Source organism: Bicyclus anynana, chromosome 25 (genome assembly GCF_947172395.1).
Source record: "Bicyclus anynana chromosome 25, ilBicAnyn1.1, whole genome shotgun sequence".
NCBI lineage: Eukaryota > Metazoa > Arthropoda > Insecta > Lepidoptera > Nymphalidae > Bicyclus > Bicyclus anynana.
The window spans coordinates 10,483,600-10,509,927 of NC_069107.1; the positions used below are offsets into that span (position 1 = coordinate 10,483,600).

Sequence of the window (26,328 nt, forward strand, 5' to 3'; positions counted from 1 at the left end):
CATTATCATTTATCGATAAGTTAACGCTCGATGTTATTTACCCATCCTTGCTTTTCATAGACAATCTAGCGTTACGAAATGTCAAATTGCCGTAATCGTAGTTAAGCTGTGCAAATTAATCTCGTTGTGATTTTGTTTTTCAGAAAATAAATGTGAATAAATCGTAAATTCGGTGTAGTTTTTGGTGTAATTCGTACTGTACGCGTATAATAAAGGATTTAGACACTTTGTTCTTTAGAAATTACGTATAACGTAAGTGAAATATGTGATTTTAGTGACAAGACGGGTTTGTTTTGTTCATAAGACTTCTAAGAAAATTTCGACCATAGTAAATAGTTGGTGTTAGCGAGTGCAGAGGTATTTTCTCCAGTTTATTCGTCGTAGAAGGCTGCACCTAAAGAGTGCGGTGCGCGGGGAGCCCAGGATGACGTCAGTGCGGTCTGGGCGCACCTACTGCGACACCTAACGACAGAATGCGGTATTACTTACCTTACTTTCGACCTACCTACCTGTCTACCTAGCTATCTGTGCCTACCTAATTTTTAGCTATTGGATAGCAGGTATTGATGAAGTCTAATGTGGGGCTTACTTGCCTAGAGAATGTGGTATCAGTCTTGCCTAGATTAAATTGTAGAGGCATTAAAAAAGGATATTGCACACCCAAGCCCCTCGTAGGTCGTGACTATATAGGCTTGCGCTTAGTCGTAGAGTAGAATCTCTACATCAATTATAGAAAACAACATATACACCGTTTTTATATTTTACGAGTATCTCACCTGATGGTAAGTAATGATGCAATCTAAGATGGAAGCGGGCTGTTAGGAGGAGGATAAAAATCCACACCCCTTTCGGTTTCTACACGACATCGTACCGGAACGCTAAATCGCTTGGGGGTACGTCTTTGTCGGTAAGGTGGTAATTGGCCACGGCCGAAGCCTCCTACCAGCCAGACCTGGATCAATTAGGAAAACCTCATTCGGCCCAGCTGGGAATCGAACCTAATACCTCGTCTCGCGGTGGAATTACGTCTCGTAAATCCACCGCGCATACCACTGCGCCACGAAGGCCGTCTAAAACTTGTGAACTTAACAATAAATATTATGAAGAGGTAAAGTTTGTTGTACCTATTATAGGGGTCATCTCTGGAGCTACTGAACCGAATTTTAATTTCACGGGAACGGGAATCACTAGTGAGAAATCGCCAAAAGCGTCTGCTAGTGTTAAATATAGAGCTGTAGGATATTCTCTAACAAAACACTGGTAGTATAAAAAGGAAAGATAAAGACCATATGAAATTACGTGTTGCGCTAGTGCGGTGCGAGCCACAGCGCATTTGAATGTAAAATGCAGCGTTATAATACACGCGGTGCAATTTGGTATTCAGAAAACGTGGTTCTCCTTGGCTGGCCCCTCCCTCCGTGTGCGGGGCGCCTGCCGCGTGCGGGTACGAAACAGAGCCTGTAGCCAAGTGGCGCGTCGATTCTCTTTCTACAAACTCTTACGCCTCGACTATCGACAGGTTTTTTTTTTTTATTCTTTACAAGTTAGCCCTTGACTACAATCTCACCTGATGGTAAGTGATGATGCAGTCTAAGATGGAAGCGGGCTAACTTGTTAGGAGAAGGATGAAAATCCACACCCCTTTCGGTTTCTACACGGCATCGTACCGGAACGCTAAATTGCTTGGCGGTACGTCTTTGCCGGTAGGGTGGTAACTAGCCACTGCCGAAGCCTCCCACCAGCCAGACCTGGACAAATTAGGAAAATCTCAGTCTGCCCAGCCGGGGATCGAACCCCGGACCTCCGTCTTGTATATCCACCGCGCATACCACTGCGCCACGGAGGCCGCCAAACAGGTCACGTGATCGATCGGATCGGATCTGTCATTCCATGTCATGTCACACATTTTGTTAGTTTTCGAAGCGTTACCGTTTGTAGAAAGAGAATCGACGTGTTATATGGACCCTGGACTTGTGGAGCTGTGATAGCCAGACATATTAGCTGTGACGTCCCACGGCTCCCAGCTGAAAATCAGCGCCGTATCTACGCCACGCTGTAATCATTCACGATTGACGTGCACTTCATAGATGTATTAACGCACTCCATATCCTGAGAATTTATTACGAACCTGTATTGGAGGAGCAATTTTTATTTTTATTTTTTTTTATTTTACGTACAGTGCCTACCCTAGTTTAGAACACTGTGCACGCCAATGTCATTCAACACCACCTTCCTAACTCAGAGCTGCTACTTTCTACTATAATTTCTCAAAAGAAAGGAAAGCTAAATATTTGTATTTGTGAAATGTGGCAGCGGAATGTAAAAGGGCTAAAAATAAAATTATTAAAAAAAATACAATAATGCAAATATTATTTTTTATTGTATTAAGGACTTTTGACAAAATATTTTTTTTAATTCACAAAATTCATCTTTAAGTGTGTCCGCTAAAATTCGTGCATATCTGTTTCGAGGAATAGTAGGTATTTGTTCAATACCGTACCATATTACATCGTACAGATAAACTATCATTTATTCAGAAGATATAATTTTTTTTTAATGGATCGGTTAAATGTATGGGATGCTATATTTTTTGATTGAATTGTAACTTTTGTATCGACAAGACTACTTGGCGTAGATACGCTGCCTTTGAAGACCCTTGTTGTATATATTGGCCATGTTGGAAGCACCGTTGTCGTAGTTGTTGTAGCCAGCGCTGCCTTGCTGGCCGTGGTTGTAGTACTGGCTGGAGCCGACGTCGTGGCTGTCGTCCGAGTTGGCCACTGTTATCTGGGAAATAAATTTTAAAATGTGAAAATTCACAATACCGGCCTGCACAAAATGTGTATTGAAGTAAATAAAAAGATTTTGACATCATTGAAAAAATTTTTAAAAAAAAAAAATTATGTTGCAATGTAAGAAAGCAAGAATAAAAAAAAGGCCCTCGTTAAAACTGCCTCGTTGATCTACTAGTTAGTCTATGTGGTTTTGTTTCACGAGGTCCCGGGTTCGAGACCTGCGTCGGGCTACGAAATCCTAAGCTTAATATATAAAGCAGTGAACCGTTAATATAGGCCTATAATGATGATGTCTTACAATGTGTGTGTGTGTGGTATACTCGTAGATCTACGCCGCCGATTTACATACAGGCGCATCTCAATTTACATTTTGTTTTAAACAACTGGCTTTATTGCTCTATGTTCTAGATCTCGAGTCTAGGCCATTTGAGCCTACCCAGTTAACAACCGTTTGTTTTTATTTTTCCTACACTATTCAAATTGCTGTCGCAAAATAGTTATTATTCGGTAACTTAGTAACCTACTTGTTTAAATTAGATTCCTTTTTTTATAAATGTATTGTATAAATGTGTATTGAAGTAAATAAAAAGATTTTGACATCATTGAAAAAATTTTTGCTTGATAAAGTTACATGACTTTTTGACCGTCAAAAAATAAATCGTAACACTGAACGCAGGCAATACAAAACCGTGTTGTTTTTTTAAGAGAAGCATATCCAGCAGTGAATGTCCATCGGTTGATAACTCAGACCAATTATAGAAGGACCTGTATCGCACTCATAGTCACGAACAAAATTGTCTGTCATTTTCTGAGGAAAACGAGCTTAGATTTGGTATAAATCTTATACTAAACTTGAAGTTATTGTCTGTTTTTTTACACAATTCAATTACATAAAAAGGTATTTTTACGGAGCTCTTTAAACGACGAACACGATTACAACTATTTGACATCGATTCCATAGAGACAGTTTTTATAGTCGCATTAGATCGTTAATCATATACTTTGACAGAAAAGTAACGTCTAGCGAGGCAGGTCTTATACAATAATTGGTCTGAGGTTGATAATGATGATAACGAGAGCTCGTATGCAATGGAACACTTACGGATGTTAGGCTCTTGTGACTGTTGCCACGGTTGTGAGACTGCGCGCCGCCGCCACCGTACGAGTTCTGGTTCATGCCGCCCGAAGCGCCTTGGTTGTACTGATGGCCGACGTAGTTGGCGCCGTTGGAGTGCGCGGCCTCGTTGCCCAGGGCACCCGTGACCCCCAGGCCGCCGTTGAGTCCCCCGGCAAAGCCGGGAATGACTGAGTTGGCGATTCCGGAGCCGAAGCCCAGCGCGGTGTTCGCTATCGCTTTCGCGCCGCCGGCGAGGAGGCCGGCGCCCGCACCCGCCGCGTTGCTGACGCCGCCGCCGAGGCCTGCGCCGACGTTGCTGCCGAGACCTCCGAAGTTACCCAGCAAGGGATTGTAGGGCACCGCGTTGAGCCCCGTGGCGCTCACCAGAACGATCAGAACCTACAAAGTGAAGTTACGTTGTGAAAATCGGTTCATAGACGGAGAGCCAGTGACAGCTAGACCTTCGTCATTTTATAAAAGCTAATAGTGACTCGGGCACAAATTGTACACATGACACAGAGCTAAAAATTGGCCATAAGTTAGGACAATGAATGAGAAGTCACGATGCCAATTTTCAATTATATCTATATTTGCCTAATCACTTAAATTAGTTGTTACATATGAGCTTGTTCAAACTGACAGGCGACATTTTAAATAAGGATTTGAAACTAACTTGACACATTTAATAGTAAATATGACAATAGTTAATGTCATATCCCTAAGACAACTGTCAGTTTGATAAACAGAAATTAGATATGAATATTAGACATCTCATTCATTAAATGACTTTGACATTGACAGCCCGCGTATGCAAAGACAACTGACAGTCAGTGAAATACGCATCATAGCGGCTAAATAAATCACTACGATATGCATTTGCAAAGTTGGATCGGTGTGAAAATAATGAAATCAGCTTATTTTCCCTGTTGGCGAATATTATTTTAATGGAGTATTCTAGTAAAATAAACAAGATTTTCAGTACATTTTTCATTTCTGAAAAGTGGGCACAATTTGTGACATATCCTTTATTTTCAATAATTCAAGAACAAGTTAATTATAATTATTATTAACTGTGAAACAACTGGCGATTTATACACAGTGCACATCGAGTATGGCTTAGATATAGTACTGAACCTCTAGGTTTCGACCCGAGGACCTTTTTCGAAGGTACATAGGCATTAGATGAACTAAGCATTTGTGTATGAAAGTATATAAATATGAAAACAGTATACTCACAATACACCTCATGATGACGGTTGGAGTAGATTCGTCGATTCAATGACCTGTCGCATCTTAACCGTTGCTTTTATACCACACGTTAAATGCTGTGGAATATCACCTATTAATATCACATTAGTGATAAACATTTCTGGTTACTGATAAACATTGTGTGGGTTATTTTGATCGGTTCTTTTTATATTTTTGGGGTTCACTTCGTTTATCGTTGTCCATTCGCCTGTCTGTCTGTCCAATACTTTTCCAGAGAATGTGCGGTCTACCTTGTAGTTCGGAGGGAAAAACTTCTATGATAACGCACAGCCGTTCTATGTAAAAGATACATTTTCGGTGCAAAATGCCCATGTTCTGGACATTCATTGACTCGTATGATTATGGTAGTGATGGTGATGAAGGAAAAACAATTATCGTATGCTGTGAAATCTGATAATTTTTCCAATGGTTTTTGCATAAACACGCTTTAATTAATTAACCGAGAGGTAAACCACGACAATTTTATAGTGTCGTGACATTATAGCCACCGTAATTGGATTCCTGGAGGTCGGGACAAATGAAAGTTTGTAATTGATTCCGCAGTTCCCGGGACAAATGTCGGATTGGAGGAACATTCAGCGATTGTCACTGTGGGCGTTGACGTATCGATTGTGCTCGCCATCCACTGTCCGATTACCATGACGGCTCGACTTGAAGCAAAAATCGCGATCCAACACACGATGTGTCTTTACATCATGCCGGCAGCGCTGCAGGCATGTGGGTATATCGTACCTTGGGTGGCAAGTATTGTATTAGTTAAGCAGATCTTAGGGCAAGCGCACATTACCGAAATTTTTGTCTTAAGTTAATAAAACTGTAAATCAGTCGAGCCCGCGCAAGCCCGTCAGAGAAGTCACATTTGTATAGGAATGCGCCATTTCTAATTACTTGTTATAGTTTCTATGGCACCTTCTGTGATGTCCAATAGTATAAACATTTCATAAATTATGTTGCAATGTAAGAAAGCAAGAATAAAAAAAAGGCCCTCGTTAAAACTGCCTCGTTGATCTACTAGTTAGTCTATGTGGTTTTGTTTCACGAGGTCCCGGGTTCGAGACCTGCGTCGGGCTACGAAATCCTAAGCTTAATATATAAAGCAGTGAGCCGTTAATATAGGCCTATAATGATGATGACTTACAATGTGTGTGTGTGGTATACTCGTAGATCTACGCCGAGTTTACATACAGGCGCAATTTACATTTTTTTAAACAACTGGCTTTATTGCTCTATGTTCTAGATATAGAGCCTAGGCCATTTGAGCCTACCCAGTTAACAACCGTTTGTTTTTATTTTTCCTACACTATTCAAATTGCTGTCGCAAAATAGTTATTATTCGGTAACTTAATAAATATACCTACCTACTTGTTTAAATTAGATTCCTTTTTTTTATAAATGTACGGTGTTTCATCATTAAACTTTTTTATGTAATTCTCGAAATAAAACTTTCCTTCCATTTAATACTTTGTTGTTTGGCAAATGTTTAACTTTATTACAAGACTTCGTACTCCTGTAAGCTGCCCATATCTCCTGGTTTTAATGAGACATTTCGTAGCTCATTTGGGACATGTGCAGTGTGCACCCTCATCAAAGCCACACGGGCTCGGCGTTCATTAGTTGAGAGGTGGTCCATGAGTAGATGCTGCGTTGTAACCTGCAGACCTGAAGCGGTTAATGAGTTGACGTCGCGTTTTCAGTGGATACTGTATGCCCAATCTTTTTCGTTTTAAAAGCGATTAATGCATAGTCAAAGAAGACAAACCTAACGTAGTCAGAAAAGATAAGCGTGATTAATAGAAAGAGAGGCAAGTTGTAAGTGATATTTAGAAATCTATACTTATAATAATCAAGAATAGAATATAAATCATTTATTTGTTAGCACAACACATAGTAACTTAAAACTAATACATTTATATGTTAAAATGGACCTGACTCAGCTAATATTGGTGTGAGTACATCAGTACCCGCAACGCTGGTATTATGTCGGACCCTTATGAGGGAAGAACAGAACACATACAATTAGTATGTCACAAAAAATATATCACTAAAACTAACTAATTAAGCAAGTTAAGTAAGCAGTCACACAAGAAAAAAATAAAATGACGACGCGGAATGCATCTTTTGTGCTTGTACTATAATGTTATCTGTGTCAAGTCAAAGTTAACATCAGAAATATCAGTAAAAGATTATTATTTTGTACCGTCAATAAGAAATTTTCATATGTTGTTATATGTATCAGTAAAAAGTAACGAAGACATACGTCAATAACAAATTTATTTTTTAATTAATATGGCCACCCTACTCGCGGTCCCGCGTAATGTGCGCTCGCTCTAACTTCGTAACTGCGTATTTTATTCGAGGAGGGTTCGCATTAAGTTTATATTTATCGTAAAATCTGTTAATGAACTTAATTTAACAACTTTTCCTCATGTTTAATTTACCGATATAAAATGTAAGAAATGTTGAAAAAAGCTATGTATTCATAGCAGTATCATCAGCAAAAACTTCGCAAAAATTCCAATTACGTAACAAAGTCTAAACTATAACAAACAAACATAACTCCGAGAAAGAATAACTAAAGCTGACTTAAACCTAAAAAGTAACATTAAAATGAAAATTAACTTGGAATTTTAATTTAATCCGTAAAATTGTAAAAATGATGGATTTTTGTTTCTTGTTGCAGGTACGTGTTTGGAGTTTTTATGGAACAAGAAGACGGTTACGCTGTTTGGTAAATTGATATTTGGAAAGTTAAATTTTAACATTTTCCATTTTCATGCACTCTTATAATTAATATAAGAGTGCATGAAGATCCATTTGATTATTTTTTGGTTTTTTTAAACGAATTATGGCATGGTGTTTTACGACGTCTTTTTCAAAAAACACAAAAATCCATTAAATCCAAGCGTCAAAGGTACCAAATGAATTCAAGTAACATACAGGGCTAACATACAGTTTCTCTTGGCGCAGGGCGAATTTGTCGCTCAGCTTCATTTGTTTCGCAGATTCATTATTATTTTAAAAACTATACTGACAAAGCTTTCATTCTCTCAACAGTCAGACAATGAGACTTGTCTTCAGATTTATAAATTATAAATTTAAAACTGTCCCAAGCTGAAAATCGAAACCTCATTGTTATAAAACAACTCTTACATCAACGACAATTTATTGTACCTATACGACTTACATGTTCGTTCGTTTAAAAAGGTTCGTTCGTTTAGACACAAGAGTGACGAGGCGGTTAAAGCACCATGCACTAAGAAACTAGTTTAAAGTTAGCCGTGAAACAATACAAGTAACCAATAACAGTTAAGGCGCGCTCTAACGACTCTGCAAGGATTTAGCGAACCGCAAACGGTGTAGCTCGTAATACTCTCCTGCCCATAACTGTGCCGCTACTCGTAAAGGTGCCCACTTACCACGTAACGTGCTCGTCGGAATGGCAGCGGTGTCGGTTATGTCGATTAATACCGGCTATATGCGTTTGTGATTTTGCTCGACTGGGAAACAAACTGCTACACTATAGTCTATAGCTTGGCAACTTCGTTCGTAACACTCCCGATGTTGCGCGCGGGCCGGGGGCGTGTAGCGATGAATGAAAAACCCACGACTGTCTGACTGACCCGCGTAGTCTTTGCCCCCGTCGCCCGCATATCATGGGAGTGTCATCAACAAACTTGCCAGACTACAGTATCCTTAACTAATATTAAATTCCTTATTCCACATGAAATACTTACAGTTTATGACAAATCACGCGAGTACCTACCATGATGTTTTCCCAGATAAAAAGCTTCAAGACCAGACATTCTTCTCCAAGATCTAATTTTTATTTCTACCAAATTTCATCCAAATCGGTTCAATAGCAAAGTGAAAAGGTAACAGACAGGCAGACTTACTTTCGCATTTGTAGTATGTATTTACATTACAATCTGTCTCTAATTGTATACCTAATAAAATATCAGGAACCTGTTATAAATTACAGTTTTGATTGATTTACTTATTTACAAACGGAGGTACACCTCATTATTGTAACTATTATCATACTCCGTAATTACGGTACCTAGCAGTGTTTCAAGCTACCTAATTGATAGTTAAAACTGTACCGCAAAGCCTAGCTACGCCACTGCTCCGATAAATGTGCTTATTTAATGGACTTCTTGTTGAATAGTTCTACAGAGTCTCCTCCAGGAATTATTCAGAATCTTTTGAATAGGTTATGTAGACTCCCTGAGAGAAGACTATAAGCTCTAAAGTCTCCGCGAGAAGCTATAATTATAGACGGAGAGCCAGCGACAGCAAGATCTACGTCATTATATCAAAGCTAAAAGTTTGTTAGCTCATGCTTCTACTATAAATAAGTACCTACCGTAACCAACTGTGGAGTTTGGACCGTGGTGGCTTTCGGAGATAGCAGGTTTCAAGGATCCAGACCCTCAACCGCCCAAGGTATAAAGTATAATTTTTATCGGCGTAATATGACAAATGATATCCCCATTCGTCAGACACTTAGTTCCATGGCAACCCTTCGCTAAAGACCCTTGTAATTTCAAACTAAATAGTGTTTTTGAAGGGTTGCCTCGAAACTAAGTGACTGGCGACTGGGAATATAATTTCTCATTATTATGCCGAGGAAAACATTAAAAAAATACACTTTATACTTAGACGGTTAGCTACCACGGCCCAAACTTCATAATTGGCTATAACGCGAGCCTGTATGGTCAGACTTACTCAAAACTGAATAAAAATCTTTCAGCCTTGAACTTTTCTCTTAAAAATATAGGATGAAACGGCAATTACTCATTCTTTAGAAGCTGAAAGTTTTCAGCATATGCTTCTACCAAAGGTAACTATGAAGTTTGGAAGATGGCTCAAAGTCCAAAAACTTCTGGTCAAACTATCATTAATGATAGTTAATAATGGTTAATAATAGTTTAGTCAGGAAATTTTCAAGTAATCTACTCGCAACATATTTTTTATGCTACTAAATTTGACATACCGAAACACTTATTCATCCAATATTCTTCTGCTATTATAAATACTTAGAACAAACATGTTGTCTGTTTCTTTTACTATAGTGGACTCAACGCCAACAGTAATTGCCGTGTTATTTTTCACAGGCGCTTTTGTATTCGTACTCAATAGAATTGTATTTCAACAAGCTACTTTTCTCTTCTCTACTTTTATTACGTACCTATATTGTATTTCTAATTACTTTACTGCCGTCATGTTATATTATTGTCTGCGTTTTAATCTTTTGCAATTTGCAGTTTATTCAAAAGTATCCCTGTCTGGCCATGGAAGCGGGCGGTGCCAAAAGCGGTTGGGTTGTTATCAAAAGTATGGCCTGAAAAATTGTTAATGTTTTAAATTTTTTTAATAATAGTTTAGCATAGCATAGAAAAAAGATAGTTAATTAATCTATCATCCTTTTTAGGTTAACAAAAATCAAGAACCAAGTAATGAACCTTATCCTCTTTACGCGGAGTTGATTAAAAAAGACAAACCCATCTCTTATCGCATGTTGTTTCAAAAGAAAAAGGGTCGAAAGAGCTCTCATAGCAAAATATTGCTTTCGATAAAGGATTTTACGAAAGTCCCCGCCGCTGTTGGAGATGTATTCGGCAACTGTGAGTGTTCTTTCCCTCCAAAACACTTGAAAAGAGTGAGTCGTCGTTCTTAAATAAAGGGAAAAGCACTTGCTAATACTTTGACGGAGTTTGTAATCAAAAAGTCCACCCCACTGTACTGTAGCGGGATTTATTCAAAGTTTGCGGGTGTTTGTACACTTGAGCTCTTTCGTGTTCGAATTCAGTTTAATATTCGTAAATTGATATGAGAGCACGAACATTTTTAATTATAGCTCAGTTTGACACTATAAAATTAATATTGACATTACTAACTAAATTAAAGTAGATAAAGAGTTTAAGTGGTAGAAAATATTAATTTAACTTTTTACTCAAACCTTCCTTCTTTCTTCAAATCAATCTTTTAGAAGTCGAATAAGGAGGTGGTTGATTGTTGACTTGACATTTATAGAACATTTCAAATATAGAGTTACCGTGTTTTGCTACGTAGGATGATCGCCGGGCCTGCCCTTTACTTGCATGCCAGTTAGCACACACTTGAGGTGTGTGCTAACTGCATTTGAGTCGGTTGTGTGACGTCAGGCGGCTCAGCGTGAAGTAGCCTGTATGTTTTGTTTTAGTATAATTCTACAATCAATTGTCTTTCATCTTATTTTAAAAACAATTAGCCAAGTCTCTTTTATTCTTCAAATAGTCGTAAGGACAGTGCTAGGAGTGAGAACGACTGCTCCAACGAAAAGAGATCATCCTTTCTGATTTCAGTCTGTCTCTAAAACCCCAAAACCATTGAAGCTTTAATTTTTTATACAGATTTCTATTAAATTAGTCGACTAAAGGACTCGACAAGGTTAAACTTTACCGCACAACGCTGACGCTGACGCTGCATCGCAAACCTGTAACTCGTGGCCTCAATTATACACTACATATAGTATACATAGCTATCGCGTCATATTCGGAGTTATCACACATAGTTATGATAAACTCGTACTATATTTCACGGGACGCAATCTCAACTGTTTATGCGATGCTATTAAGGGGTAAAAGTGCCCTGAATCACCCCCACCGCCCATACTGTACCGTGTTTCGTGTTTTGAACTCATTTGAACCCAAGTTGCGAGAAATGTTTTATGACTTTTGAACAGAGATATTTAAACTTTCATAACTGACAGGTAGGATAATTCTGCTAACACATAATTCAATAAAAATATGCTAATTGGCAACTCTAAATAAAAATATGTTTATAGATAGTTTAATAAAAAATGTGTACATTTTATCATTTTTGGTTTATAATAGAAATAGTTTTGTAAAAAATAGCGCCTGCTGCGAACATACGAGCAATTTCAACAAACATATTCGTATTTGCAGTAAACCGAGATATTGACTCGTAGATGTATCAAAAGTAAATGTATAACAAAAATACTTTTTATTACATCAGACATTTTACTAAATATTTGTCTAGTCTATAATTTTACTGTCTCTGTTATGTTGTATACTATAGTGACCGTCAATTTCAAGGCTCTACAGTATGTACAGTTTGGTCGAGTGGACACAAGCTGAGGTCTACAACGCACGGTCAAGGGTTCGATCCCCGGTCTGAAATATAATTTGTGTAAATGTAAACATTTTCGTATCCAAAAATTTTCTGCATGATGCACAGAGGGCTGTCTCTATAGATAGCTTATCTGCAACAACATGCTATATCAAAAGCGGAAGAATATTTACGCGACTCCTAGTGGGAGTCGGGTTGTGTACACTTTCAACATTTCTTTTATTGAACTTTTATTGAAATTGATATATTTTAGGCTTATATTTGTAGAGATCCGCATCGAAATTCATTTAATGGTTATATTTTTGCTTAGAAAGTTGGCCATTTTTGTTTAAACATGGCTGATTGTGTATTTGTGTAACAAACTCACGTTCGTATTTGTAATGTTATATAGCGTTTGTGGTTAGGACGTGTAGACACTCGAAGATTAGAAGATGCCCTACGGTTTCCCCCTCGTAGTTCCCATTTCCGTGGTAACACGGGGATTAATCATAGCTTATGTTACTCGGTGAAGATGTAGTTTCCTAATGGTGAAAAAAAATTAAAATCGGTCCAAAAGTTTTTGAGTTATAACAAACAAAAAAATCCAATCTTACCTATTTATAACGTTACTTTGGATTACACACCTAACCCTTTTAACTCGATAAATATTTGAATGGATCCAGAAACGTACGGGATGTGACATGCACATGACAGGCGACGGAGCGGCTCGCCGGGCGCCGGGCCCGGATCATCCCCAATTATAAGTTCCAAGACCCGCGCGGGGTTATTTTAATGAACCAATCACAAAGTTTCAATTTTTACTTTTTTACTTGCTTCGATACTTTTTAAAACCCCGGATGTTAAAACGAGGGGTGTTTATATGTCTGTGTTTATATTTTTATTTCATGTAAACAAATGGGTTTATGTACAGGTAGCCGACGACACGCGTAATTCCCTTTCCCGTTTTAGAATACTGGGATAAAATATAGCCTGAGACACTCACAAATAATGCGACTTTCAATTGACAAAAAGTAATGTTCAGTGACTGTTCGGTAGTGTGTTTAGCCCCTACAATAACCACAAGCTTTTCCTCTTTATAATATTAGTATCACACTAATATTATAAAGGCGAAAGTTTGTGTGTAAGTATGTTTGTGCCTCTTTTACGCTGCGGCTACTGAAGTGATTTGGCTGAAATTTGGAATGGAAATAGGTTTAACTCTGGATTAACACATAGGCTACTTTTCATCCCGAAAAAATCTATGATTTCCGCGCGATTTGTGATAAACTTAATTGCACGCGGACGAAGTCGCGGGCGTCTGCTAGTAGAAGTATAAATGTTGCTGTTTTTTGAGTTTGCAAACGAAATGTTCTTAATTGAAACAATGAAAACCTTGTAAGCATTTTCCATCACACAATATTAGAACTAGTGGTTTTTTTTACAAATCCCGCTTGAAATATTGATTTTTCCGGGATAAAAAATAGCTTATGTTTTGCTCCGTGGTCCAATATATACTAAATTTCATCCTAATCAGTGCTGTGAAAAGGTTACATAGACATACAGACTTACTTTCGCAATTATAACATAAGTATGGATTAAAATACTGAGTTATCTTCCGCAATCGCGATACTGCATGGTAATATTCTGCATAAATGTGCTGTTTCAGCTATCGAGACAAACTCGAATACAAAGTGCTTGCACGGAGTGATATAAATCCGCCGACGTAGGGGCTGTGACGTCACGGGGGGTAGGCCTTGCGATGTCTCGCCTTACAAGCGATTAGCATACGGCAGAAATACGGCGGTGTATGTTATGGATTTGAACGATTTACATTTAGTTTATAATTCACTAATAAAGCTTTTTTCTTTCTTTCTTCTTTCTTTTCTTTCTTTATTGACTTGCTTCATCCTTTTTAGTACCTAACCGTATGTATACGTGAGTTGTTGCTAAAAGAAATAAACTTTTTTTTATTCAATATCAAGTTGCCTGTCATCTCACCTGATGGTAAGTGACGATGCAGTCTAAGATAGATGCGTGCTGACTTTGAAGAGGTCCAGATCAGATACCTATTACCAGATCAGACCTGAGCCAAATCTTACTAATATTATAAACGGGAAAGTTTGTATGGATGTTTGTTTGGATATTTGTATGGATGTTTGTTACTCTTTAACGCCGCAACTACTGAACTGCAGGCGTTGAACTTAATTCGCGGGCGTTCGCTTATTAGAAAATATAACCTCTCAGTCGAGAACCACAGTGCTGCCAACTGCGCCACCGCGGTCGTCAAAAAACCTAAACTCGATGAAATTGTTCTCTAATCATAATATGTACTAATATTAGAGAAAGTTTGTGGTATTGTACGAGTAGGGGGTAATCTCTGAGTCTACAGAGTGCCTATTAGGAGTTTTCAATGTTTTCATACTGTGACGATCGCGTAACCGTAAACGCGAATTTCTTAAGGAATGGAAACAGTTGTGCAGTAGTGCTACTAGATGGCGCTGTTTCAATTCCTTAGAAATTCGATTTTACGGTTACGCGATAGTCACAGTATGAAAAAAAACAAACATTGAAAACTGCTACTAGATCGAATCGATCTAGAAAACTATGTTACCACTAGAAAGCAACGTTATTTGTGAGGGTCATAAGCTATACTTTATCCTCGTATTCTCACGGGAACTGGAACTACGCGGGTGAAACGGCGAGGCGTCGGCTAGTACAGTATAGGTTCTCATATGTATCGGTTCAGCGGCTTATATTATGTCAGCTAGTACGTACAGTACAAGAAACGTCGAAATAAGTAAACCAGACCGATCGATACCAACGAAGCAACCACCTGCAAATAGAGCGTCGTTTGCGATGGAGAGAACGCGGTAAATGGTCGATAGCGATTAAATCAACAAGTGGAAGGAAAAACTAGGTAAATGTGCTTTTTAATTCAGGTATACGTAAGTACAAGTACACGCAGGGGGGAGATAATAATTTAGCAAGGATGTTAGGGAGCTCCGTGACCGTAACCGAAACTATCGGATATCCGTAACCGTAACCGAATCCGAAATAAAAGTTTCGGATACTTACGGATAGGGGCGGAGCGTAATCGAAACATGTTATGACAAGATGTTTATCTTGTAATTTTATCTAACTTGCAATTCACGAATAGTTTGACAAATATAAACAAAACAATAATACGATAGATAGGTATGTTTTTTTTATGTATGTATGTATGTATGTATGTATGTATGTACACCGATTGCATTTTATAAAAATTTAAACAATCTGAGGGCACTGCAGTGATAGTTACCCCCAGATTGTTTATATTTTTTGGCTTAGGTCTTGTCTTGTTTTTGAGAGTGGCTAACTATTACATCACGCACAATTTGTATGTAAAGTGCGTACCTAGTTAAAAACCTTGTGCACACCACTGCTGCCTAGGTAAGCATTGTATGATAGTATATATAGATATTGGATGGTGTGGCTAGCATTAATGATTTGATATTATTTTAGAATGGGAGCCTTGAAACTTTAATTTGCACTTTCAAAGGTACCTAAATCGAAACTTGATGGTAGGAGCATAGGATGAAAAAGTTCGAGTCCTCATACTCGTAAAATGAGGTAGGTATGACTATGCAGGCTCTTTGTGCATTTGAAAGTATTGTATTACTGGAATAAACGCAATTATAAATACTAAATACAGAGATAGAGAGAGAAATGTAGTCGCGTTTATAAAGAAACCAAATCTAATATTCCTAGTTCAAAAAACAAACAAGCCGGCTACCAATCATCTCGCGGAGCACGTAATCTATTTCCCCGGACCGATGCTGCGCCGTAATATCTTAATTTCCCGGGCTCGTGGGATTTTTCCCGGGACCCGACCGCGCGGCATTCCACCCGGGACGATATACGAGTAAGCTATATAACGGGCATGCCAACTAACTTTTCGCAGGTGGCGAGAATTTTAACTATGGTAGCGAAAATCGATTTACATATCTATCGAGCCAATTTGGAATGTTTACTTTGTCTCTTGATAGTTTGAGATTGTCTGACTATTCATGAGCTAACAAGACGGACTGTCACTTGTCGTAATGGTAGGCGTCCACAGATTTACATAATTTATAGTATTCTTTGTATAGAAAGTCATACGCACGGATCGCATCGAACGGATTTTATCTACCGTAAAATCTATACGAATATTAAAATGCTGAAGAGTTTGTTTGTTTGTTTGAACGCGCTAATCTCAGGAACTACTGGTCCGATTTGAAAAATTCTTTAATTTTTAGATAGCCCATTTATCGAGGAAAGCTATAGGCTATATATAATCCCCGTATTCCTAATGGAACGGGAAGCACGCGGGTGAAACCACGCGGCGACAGCTAGTTAAAAATACGTTTGATGCGATGCGTCCGATGCGTGTATGTGGACACCTACGTTTAATCGTCGTGCAATATGTCTTGTCATTATCAGCAGTCATATATGGAACTGAGACCCACCACGAAGTTGTGACATTGCAAACTTCCCAATAACATGATAAGAATTATACTGACACTTACAAGGAAGAAAAGCTTATTATATCATAGCCTAGCCAAGAACACTGCTGAACAAGAGTCTCCTCTCAGACTAATAGTCCACCACGCTGGTCCAATGCGGATTGGTAGACTTCACATACAAGTACGTAGAGAATTAAGAAACTCTTTGGTATGCAGGTTTCCTCACGATGTTTTCCATCACCGTTTGAGACACGTGATATTTAAATTCTTAATATGCACATACCTGCAAAGTTGGAAATGATTGCTCCGGACCGGATACGAACCTACGCCCACCGAATCGAAGGCAGAATCATATTTACTGGGCTATCACAGCCTCCTACCTACTCAGCAGTGTTGCCAACTCTAAAATTTCTGAGTACCTAGAATCTTAATCATAAGTCGCTAAAACTAACTCCATCACGAGCGGATCCACGATTTTGTGGAGAAAAATACCTATAATTTAATCGGGGACAGAAAGCAGTGTGAAATATTATGATAAGTGAAAAAAATTATAAATAATAAGATTATAAAAGTTGTTTTAGTTACAATTTTCCAAAATACCATTTAAAAAAATATATATTATATTTTTTGAAATATCTAAAGCTAGGTCAGTTTCAATTTGTAACTTCTCCAAAAATCTTTCTTTATTTTAGTCGCTAAAACGCAAAAGTCGTCAGTTCTAGCGACTAAGTCGCTAAATTGGCAACACTGCTACTCAGTACATACTTCGAACATTGGCTAAACACTGAACCAACTAAGCAGTTAGCGCTCTGTATAATAAATTGAACCAGTCTACCACCTTAGTGCATTACTTCAAACTACATCAGCATTTAAGATCAAGTTTTATATAACTGAAAACTACATTAAATGTAAATTCATGTATTTCAAAGTTTTTAATAATGTCTCTTTTTATTTAAGCCACCCGTGAAGCCGTATATCAACGTCGGCCATATTGCTTCACGTGAAAGTGTCTCTTATTTCTTTTTCCGTGAAAAGCTCATTTCTTTTCGGTATTAAGCCATTTTCGAAATGTATAATTTTGTGTTTTAACTAGGTGTTTCTTAATAATATAGATACTACTTTAAGCTGATATTACTGCCCCAAGATTATAGAAAAAGGATATTGCTTTTTTTGACGGCCTCCGTGGCGCAGTGGTATGCGCGGTGGATTTACAAGACGGAGGTTTTGGGTTCGATCCCCGGCTGGGCCGATTGAGGTTTTCTTAATTGGTCTAAGTCTGGCTGGTGGGAGGCTAGTTACCACCCTACCGGCAAAGACGTACCGCCAAGCAATTTAGCGTTCTGGTACGATACGATGGATTGTCTTCCTACTCCTAACAAGTTAGCCCGCTACCATTTTAGATTATTACATCATCACTTACCATCAGATGAGATCGTGTTAAAGGGCTAACTTGTAAAGAATTTTAAAGAAAAGAGCTTCCCTGTAATTTTAATTCTATAGAAAAATCATATGCAATAAATTCTACATAACTCAACGAGTCGAAAAGCTGAAATTACAATGGGCGGGGCAAATCATTCGTAAAGCCGGTGGAGTGGGCGTCGTAAAATGCTGTAATGGTAACCTCGCACCGGAAACTGCATTGTTGGTGAACCGACGACATCAAGTTAAGGTTACAGGGAGCTACTGGGTCGTACCGGACTATATTAAAGGACTATGTCCAGGAGAGGCTTCATTGGCTGATAATGACGATGAAACAATTGTTGGAGTCAGGTCTTCGGTTATTTAGAAACACAGTAGATCTTTATTTATATTTATTTTTTTACTTTTCTTACAAACACAAATTAAGGCTTACTTATTATTGCTATTAGTAACTAACTTTTAGAAAATATTTCTCACTTCGCAGGTGGCTCAAATCAGACAACCCGTATTTATCTCTCAGGCATAAAGTTAACTTACTAAGACATTAATTTTCATAAGGCTAACACATTATACAGAGTGATGACTATTAACTCGGTAATTTAATAGAATGATAAAATAATAATTAATAACTCGAAGTGATCAATTATGTTATCAGTCTATTAGTGGTCCAATTAACGTCCAGTGTTCCACAACTAATGGTAACCGATATCACTAAAGTTTGCGCTCACTTGCTCGACAACTTGGAACAAATCCGCTATAACGATTTAGATCTGATTTTCCTGTACTAACTGACGTTTATCGATTTGCATTGTTTGAACCGTCTTTATAAAATTCAGGTTCTGTATTTTGATAACACAGTAATATAATCCATAGAAATATTATCAATGCGAAAAGTCTGTCTGTCTGTGTGTTATCTTTCACGTATTTCACGGCTCAACCGCTGAACGGATTTGAACGAAATTTGTCATGGAGATAAATTAGACCTTGACAGAGGCCTACTTTATTTTTCATCACGGAATAATCATAGTTCCGCACCGCACCGGCGCCGCAGCGGCACCGTATGGCCTGTCTCTTTTCTTTTTTTTTAATTTTCTTTACAAGTTAGCCCTTGAGTACAATCTCACCTGATGGTAAGTGATGATGCAATCTAAGATGGAAGCGGGCTAACTTGTTAGGAGGAGGATGAAATCCACACCCCTTTCGGTTTCTACACGACGTCGTACCGGAACGCTAAATCGCTTGGAGGTACGTCTTTGTCGGTAGGGTGGTAACTAGCCACGGCCAAAGCCTCCCACCAGCCAGACCTGGACCAATTAAGAAAACCTCAATCGGTCCAGCCGGGGATCGAACCCAGTACCTCTGTCTTGTAAGTCCACTGCGCATACCACTGCGCCACGGAGGCCGTCATCGTCAAAGTCTCTTATGTTATCACAGTATATTAGTAGTCCAATTATATCGTCCAGTGTTCCGTACCTAATGGTAACCGATATCACAAAAGTTTGCGAGTTGATGAGAACTTGGAACAAATCCGCAGTAACGTTTATACGTGTCTGAGATTTAGTTCTGGTGACGACAGAACTGACAAACATTTACCGATACATTTTTAAATGCTTATATACGTGTATATAACTGCCCAAGTATATTTATAGCAGGGCCAAGTCGAAGGCAAAAATTCCCGTGGCTGATCTCCTACCCGCTGGACGGATTTAGTTAAGATTTCAACACAATCATCCATGGTGGAGTGTTCCAAAAATGTAACATTTTGCGTTTATAATATTAGAGGAGCATCCTACCAATATTATAAACGCAAAAGTTTGTATGTTCGGATGTTTGTTGCTCTTTAACGCCGCTACTACTGAACCGATTTGGCTGAATTTTGGAACGGAAATAGATTTTACCCTGAATTAACAAAAGGTACTCTTTGTCCCAAAAAAATCATTGTTTTCCCGAAATTTATTAGCCTGTAGATGTATAGATTGAGCTCGTCTATACTGAGTTATTAAATATTGACACTAAGTTTCAAGTAGGGGAGAGAGGGGCTTGTTGTATCAGTTAAAAAATGTATATTTTAAAATGTGTCTGGTATATCTCTAATGTAATTACCACCAACTAAAGATTATTGAATTATCAAATTGAAAAAACTTCAAATCTACAGATATCCAACTGTCCCTATCCAAGATTCATAACAGTATAAACGCATAATATAGTAATGTGTAATCACAACCCCAAAAGAACTATTCAGGTAGCCTGACCAGAAATATAAATTTGGATTGAGGGCTTCACAAGTAATTTTAGGAGTCTGTGCTTAGTATGCTAATGAAAGCAATTAGTTACCTTTTACGCTATATGGCGATGTTTTATACACAAGAAATATTTTATTTGGATTGAAAACAATTGAAGTTTTGTGGCGACATTGCATACAACGCTTGCAGTTAGTTGTTACAGTATACGAGTATATGTATATATTATGCATAAAACCACTGCTAGTTAATAATATATTCACCAACTAACAACAACAAAATAGGGTTTATTAACACTGTTGACACTTCGGCGTTTGAAATAGAAATTAATTATGACCATGTAAAGCGAAAGCATGTCATAGTCAGACTTTACTCTTTTAAAGTTTGATTTAAAATGGTGTTTTTCGAAACGTTGCCACAAAGCTAATCAACTAGAGACTGCACGCATTATTTCTCATATTATATCGAGAAATATAAAAATTTATACGGTTGAGGCTGGACCCTAGGAACTTATTGCTTTTCAAAGCTACCACGGTCTAAACTCCATAGTTGCCTACTGCACTTATATATGGGCTGACAAACCTTTAGGTTCTTGTAAAATGTAGAAGGTCTTGCCATCCAGGCTCATACTCTAGGAGTGGAATGCTGTTCATAACGTTCGTTCACATGTATTCAAACTAACACTCTGAAAACACAGACAAAGCTACACTACAAACAACCCAGATTATAATTACATACAGGATTCGTCCATTCATGAATGTTATATAATAGTCTAAAAGCCTAGATTGCAAGATTCGCCATTTTTTACAAGCTGTAAATTTGTCAGCTCGTGTTTCTATCATAGGTAAGTACTGTTGGCCACTACAAAATACAATGGCGGGTTTGGGAAATATAGATGTTTTATTTTACATAGAGGGTTATTGGTAGGTCTTCCTAAAATGGAATATCTTTGTACAAACGTCAAACAAATCGGTGGCAGTCAGCGCTCCCGCTGGCCGTTAACTTGTTTTATATTAATATCGTTAATGAGATTTCACGCGGCCGCGCGTTGCCGCCCCAAATTATCGGTTTTCGATATTTATATCAATTTTTGATTCTTCTTTGCGAACATTGGCAGCGATGGCGAGTACAGATTCGGGTTCGAATCTGGCCGATTTTCGATATGTTATGTACGCCTCATAAAACAATGCGTTTTAGGTTGTGCAATGTTTATATACGACAAACTAACAAGTAAATCATCTTCGCATTTGTAATATTGTAGTTTTAATAGTAATAGAGTCAAGAATATGATGAGTAATGTACTATATTTTAGAAGTAGTTTATTATTTCAAACTTTTGGCACTTCGGTTCGGTTCGGTCCGGTTGTTGCCCTGTAAAGCTTTGCGCTCACTTATCATCAAGTATCTTATCATCAGGTTATCTTTTTGGTCTGTCAAATTACTATTATAAAAAGGCATTTTTTGACATTATGATAGCAACCTCGACTTGATGAATGTGTTTTCAACACATTTAACTTATACCTTAAGTTGGATGCGTGGGATGGTACCTGCCTCTTCCTTTACTTATTTTATGGTCAAGAAAATACCGAATCACAGAAATATAAAACACATATAATTTTACTACCCATACCAATGACGGAGAACTTTTTACAGCCTCTTGAAAGATATTTTTATATCCTATAAATGTTTCCAAAGACTACTAAATGATTATTTATATGTAACAAATCTACTTTCCTCTCTGTTCCTTTCATTCCAACATTTGTTATTTTTTTGTTCTAGGAAGCTCATACACGCACACACACAGGAACATAAAAAAAAAGAAAAATTGTTATGAAATATGACCTAAATCCATACGCTATAAGCTCTTTTTTAGACGTCGGGTGAAAAACCAAATCAAGCAAAGTAACCCATTCCAAGTACAATTTTTTCCAAAGACCTTTTTTTATATCCGTTAAAGATTTCCAATACGTACCCCACTGAATAATTAATGCGCTTCCCTTCATCCCAATCTCCCCTGGGCCGATGTATTTGGAAAACGCCAACAAACTAGTACAAAAACTAACATTAACACTGAACTAATCCCATTACAGGCTTCCGTGGTGAACCTTCGGCTACGCGCGGACCTGGCTTTTTTATTATGTTTGTTATTATTATTCCACACACGTAATTTTACGTGGATCACGTATGTAATTCATGTATGTACTTACATAATTAAATGTATACCTCGTTGGTTCGGTGGTTAGCCTATGTGCCTTAAGATCACGAGGTCCTGGATTCGTGTCTTGTGTCAAATTAATTTTTAATGTTTATTTGTATTAACAGGCTAATCTCTAAAAGTACCAGTTTGATTGTGATATTTGTGTTTTGATTATTATAGTCAGACGGAGGAGTGGCATAGGCTTACTTTTTGGCTGGTGGGAGGCTCCGGCCGTGGCTAGTTACCACCCTACCGGCAATGACGTACCGACAAGCGATTTAGCGTTCCGGTACGTTGCCGTGTAGAAACCGAAAGGGGTGTGGATTTTCATCCTCCTCCTAAGTTAGCCCGCTTCCATCTTAGACAGCATCATCACATACCATCAGATGAGATTGTAGTCAAGGGCTAACTTGTAAAAAAAAACTTTAAAGGAAGAGTGTGTAGGAGTATTTCATTAGAGGGGGCAATTGATAGAACTTTGTGGATAAACTTTGTATGAAAGTATGGTCCTTAAAATTTGTTTTGAAAGAATTTTCCACGTGGACAAAACTGCGGGCGTCTGCTAGATACATATAGGTATATTAAATTTCGGATTTTAGTTCACTAAATTATTATTTGTTTATTTGTGGTAATTGTACTAGCAGACGCCACGTGGTTTTACCCGCGTAGGTCCCAGTCCCGTAGGAATACGGGGATAAAACATAGCCTAAAGCACCCGGGGATAGTGTAGCTTCACAACAGTGAAAGATTTTTTCAAATCGGTTTATTAGTTTCGGAGCCTATTCAATGCAAACAAACAATCAAATATTTGCTCTCTATAATATAAGTGTAGATATTCTTTACCTTGAAACAAAGGAAATCTTTTTCCTACCCAATAAACAATTTCCATTTGACATAAATGTACTCAGTCATTATGTAGTTGAGTGTAGGGGGTCAGGGTGGCAGGCAGGGAGGGGGTCGCAAATTCCGCGAGTATCAATTTCAATACGTCGAGGTGGTGGAATTGAGGCACTGGCGCGTAGGAAAAGCCTGTGAGGCCGCAGCAATCACACGAGTGTAGCGATTTGTGGTTGTTTCGAAAACACATACGAGTGACGTGTAAGCGTATTTTCCACAGATATAAGAAGTAACTAGATTTTGAAAGTGCAGATTCTTTGTATTGAAACCTGCGTGCCCGGGGGCGTGGCCTAAACAAACACATACATATATAGTGTATTGGCCGGTATGTTTTTTTATGTATGTACATCCATTACTCGAAGACGCCTGAATCAATTGAACAGTTCTTTTTTTTATTCATGAAGTCAGGATCTGATGATGGAAACCTGGAGAAATCGGGGAACTTTCAAAATTTATATGGATGACTAGTGTGTTCGTAAACTTTTTCGTTTAGGTTTTTAAAGCACTACCATTTCATGAAGGTTTGATCCATCAATCCATCTGTGTGGAGCCAGAATACAGACGATGAAACTCCTCAACAGTTTACAGCAATTACCTTGTGTTTGGGCTTGTAATTTGTATTGATGAGAACTTTCCTCCTAGGTGGGTAATGACTGTCATTAGGGGTCTGGTGATGAAGACGAAGGACAGTTTTAGGAATTTTCGAATTTAAGGAGAGGAGGGAATGGTAGGGTAGAGTAATTCACACTAAAAATAAAAAAAAAATTAAATTTTCATGAAAAAAAAATATAACCGACTTCAAAATTTATACTCGCTCCGCTCATCAAACCGCCACCCGTTTATCCGTTGTTGTACCTATATAATGTATAAGTAATACATTTAATATGGGTCGACAGCACCGCGGGTCACTGGGTTTTAAATTATCGAATAATTTCAGCGGCTTCCTGTGTGTGTGTGTTGTGGAATCGAATGAAATATTATATTATTCTTTAACATTACATTTATTTCAGGCTGAAATGCTGTTGAATATTCAAACTTATTTTTATACTCTGTTCACCATTAAGAAGCGAGCGAGTTGTTGGATTTTAATAGACATCCAAAAAGGTGGAGGTTCTGTTTGGCAGTATGTATTTTTGTTTTTTTTTAGGATAAATCCGGCCCTGCGAACGTCTATCCCGCATACCCAGCGTGGAAATTTACGGGCAATACTTTTTGGATATATATGGATGACTACAAAAAACCGTATTCATCATTTTATTTTTTCAATTATGCCGGTCCTGAGTTATAAAATCATGATTTAAATCATCATCATTAATTTAATCTTCGATAAACACAGGTTTTAAATTAAATAGTAGCTACATAGGCACTTACTTATATTAATAACTACCTAATATGTATATTACTTTAACCTTGCAGTGCAGATTTTCCCGAAATTTCCTTTGTGTTATTATTACAATATAATAGTATGATGTACTCGTACGTAAGACGGAACTGAAATGTAGCTCATTTCATTCTTTCAAACGTTCTTTGATATGACATGTTCTTTGTAACTTTAATATCCTGCTGCGAAATTGTATGATATGTAGAAAAGAAATTTGTGCTTTGTCAGAGAAATATAATTGAGTTGAAAAAACAAGCGTACTTCACGTATTTCCTGTTTGGTTTTTTATGAAACTTTGTATTAATATACATACATTTTGCTGTACTCTCTATAAAGTTCTGTAATTCTTCGAAATTGTCATGGAAATCCATTGATTCTTCATTTTACATAACACGATGCAATTTTTTTTGAATTTTGCTTCCCAAAAGTCACCTCCAAACCTCACAGTGATGTTATGTTTTTCGCACCCAATTTCATCTTAATAGATCTGCTATATTCGGATAAAATTAACTGTGACGGACGGATAGACACGAGTGATCGCATACAGGCTCCCGATTTATTTGGACGCACGGAACCCTAAAAATACCGATTGTAACAGCGATCAGTTATAGAGTGGAGAGGCGGATATAATATTCATATCAGCGCAATCAACGTGTGAGCTACTCCCCTTGTGTTCGAACAATGGAGTAGAGATTCTTTAGCCACCGCACAAGACATAAGCGGTAGCGATATTCATCGACAGCACATGTTGGTTCACAGCGATAACATTTTGATCAATATCAAAGTTTACTTTAAGTAGGTTTAGTTGACAAGCACTTATGTCTGTTTCTAGTGACTCTTCTACCCTTCAGATAATAGTCGGCAAGAATCATCATCTGATAGATCCAAAATTGCCAGATTATATTAGTTGATGTGACGATGACGTTCTAAGTGTCAGTGTATGTCGTATACGGAATCCGCAGCGCACGGAACAGACTCCACCCGTCTTGTTTGGGTTTGTCCTCAGGGCGAGCAGGAGCGGATGCGGTGAATCTGCCAATCATTTATGAAAACACGACATCACTCATGACATATATATTTTTTAACAAGGTAACAAGAAATAAATAAATAATCTAATGAGCACCTTTGGTTTGTTTCAGGTACGGTTTAGTTACATGGTGGCGAGAACACGGTAACGTCATGGAGTGAAAGTCTAGAAAAATCCAGGAGCTACTTGAGAACTGGGAATAAATTCGAATATATCCTAGTAATTGTGAAATGAAAGATGGAATTGGTTCATGCTCTTAGTGTGGACCCTTGTTAGTTTATTTATTTTTAATATTATAAAGTGAATTACTTACTTCACTTTTGGCGATGATTAGGTATATAATATGATCGGTTATAGAAAATAGAAAAAAATTTTAGAATAGTTAGTTAGGTGTTT

General features: G+C 37.9%; 2 protein-coding genes across 2 annotated transcripts in view; one reads left to right on the forward strand and one right to left on the reverse strand.

Moving 5' to 3' along the window:
* The window catches only part of LOC112047003 (calsyntenin-1), a 192,820-nt gene that overhangs the window by 80,261 nt on the left and 86,231 nt on the right, over positions 1 to 26,328 (forward strand). The window lies entirely within an intron of this gene.
* Positions 2,362 to 5,301, reverse strand: LOC112047004 (uncharacterized). The gene is made up of 3 exons (XM_024083892.2): positions 5,149 to 5,301; positions 3,898 to 4,311; positions 2,362 to 2,787 (listed from the first exon to the last, which is right to left on the reverse strand). The coding sequence occupies exons 1-3, from the start codon at positions 5,158 to 5,160 to the stop codon at positions 2,623 to 2,625; spliced, it is 591 nt and encodes a 196-aa protein (XP_023939660.2). The 5' UTR covers positions 5,161 to 5,301; the 3' UTR covers positions 2,362 to 2,622.

Coding starts and splice junctions, on each gene's coding strand:
- LOC112047004 (XM_024083892.2), bottom strand. Junction 2,788..3,897: donor GTCACAAGAGCCTAACATCC/GTAAGTGTTCCA, acceptor TTTATTTCCCAG/ATAACAGTGGCCAACTCGGA.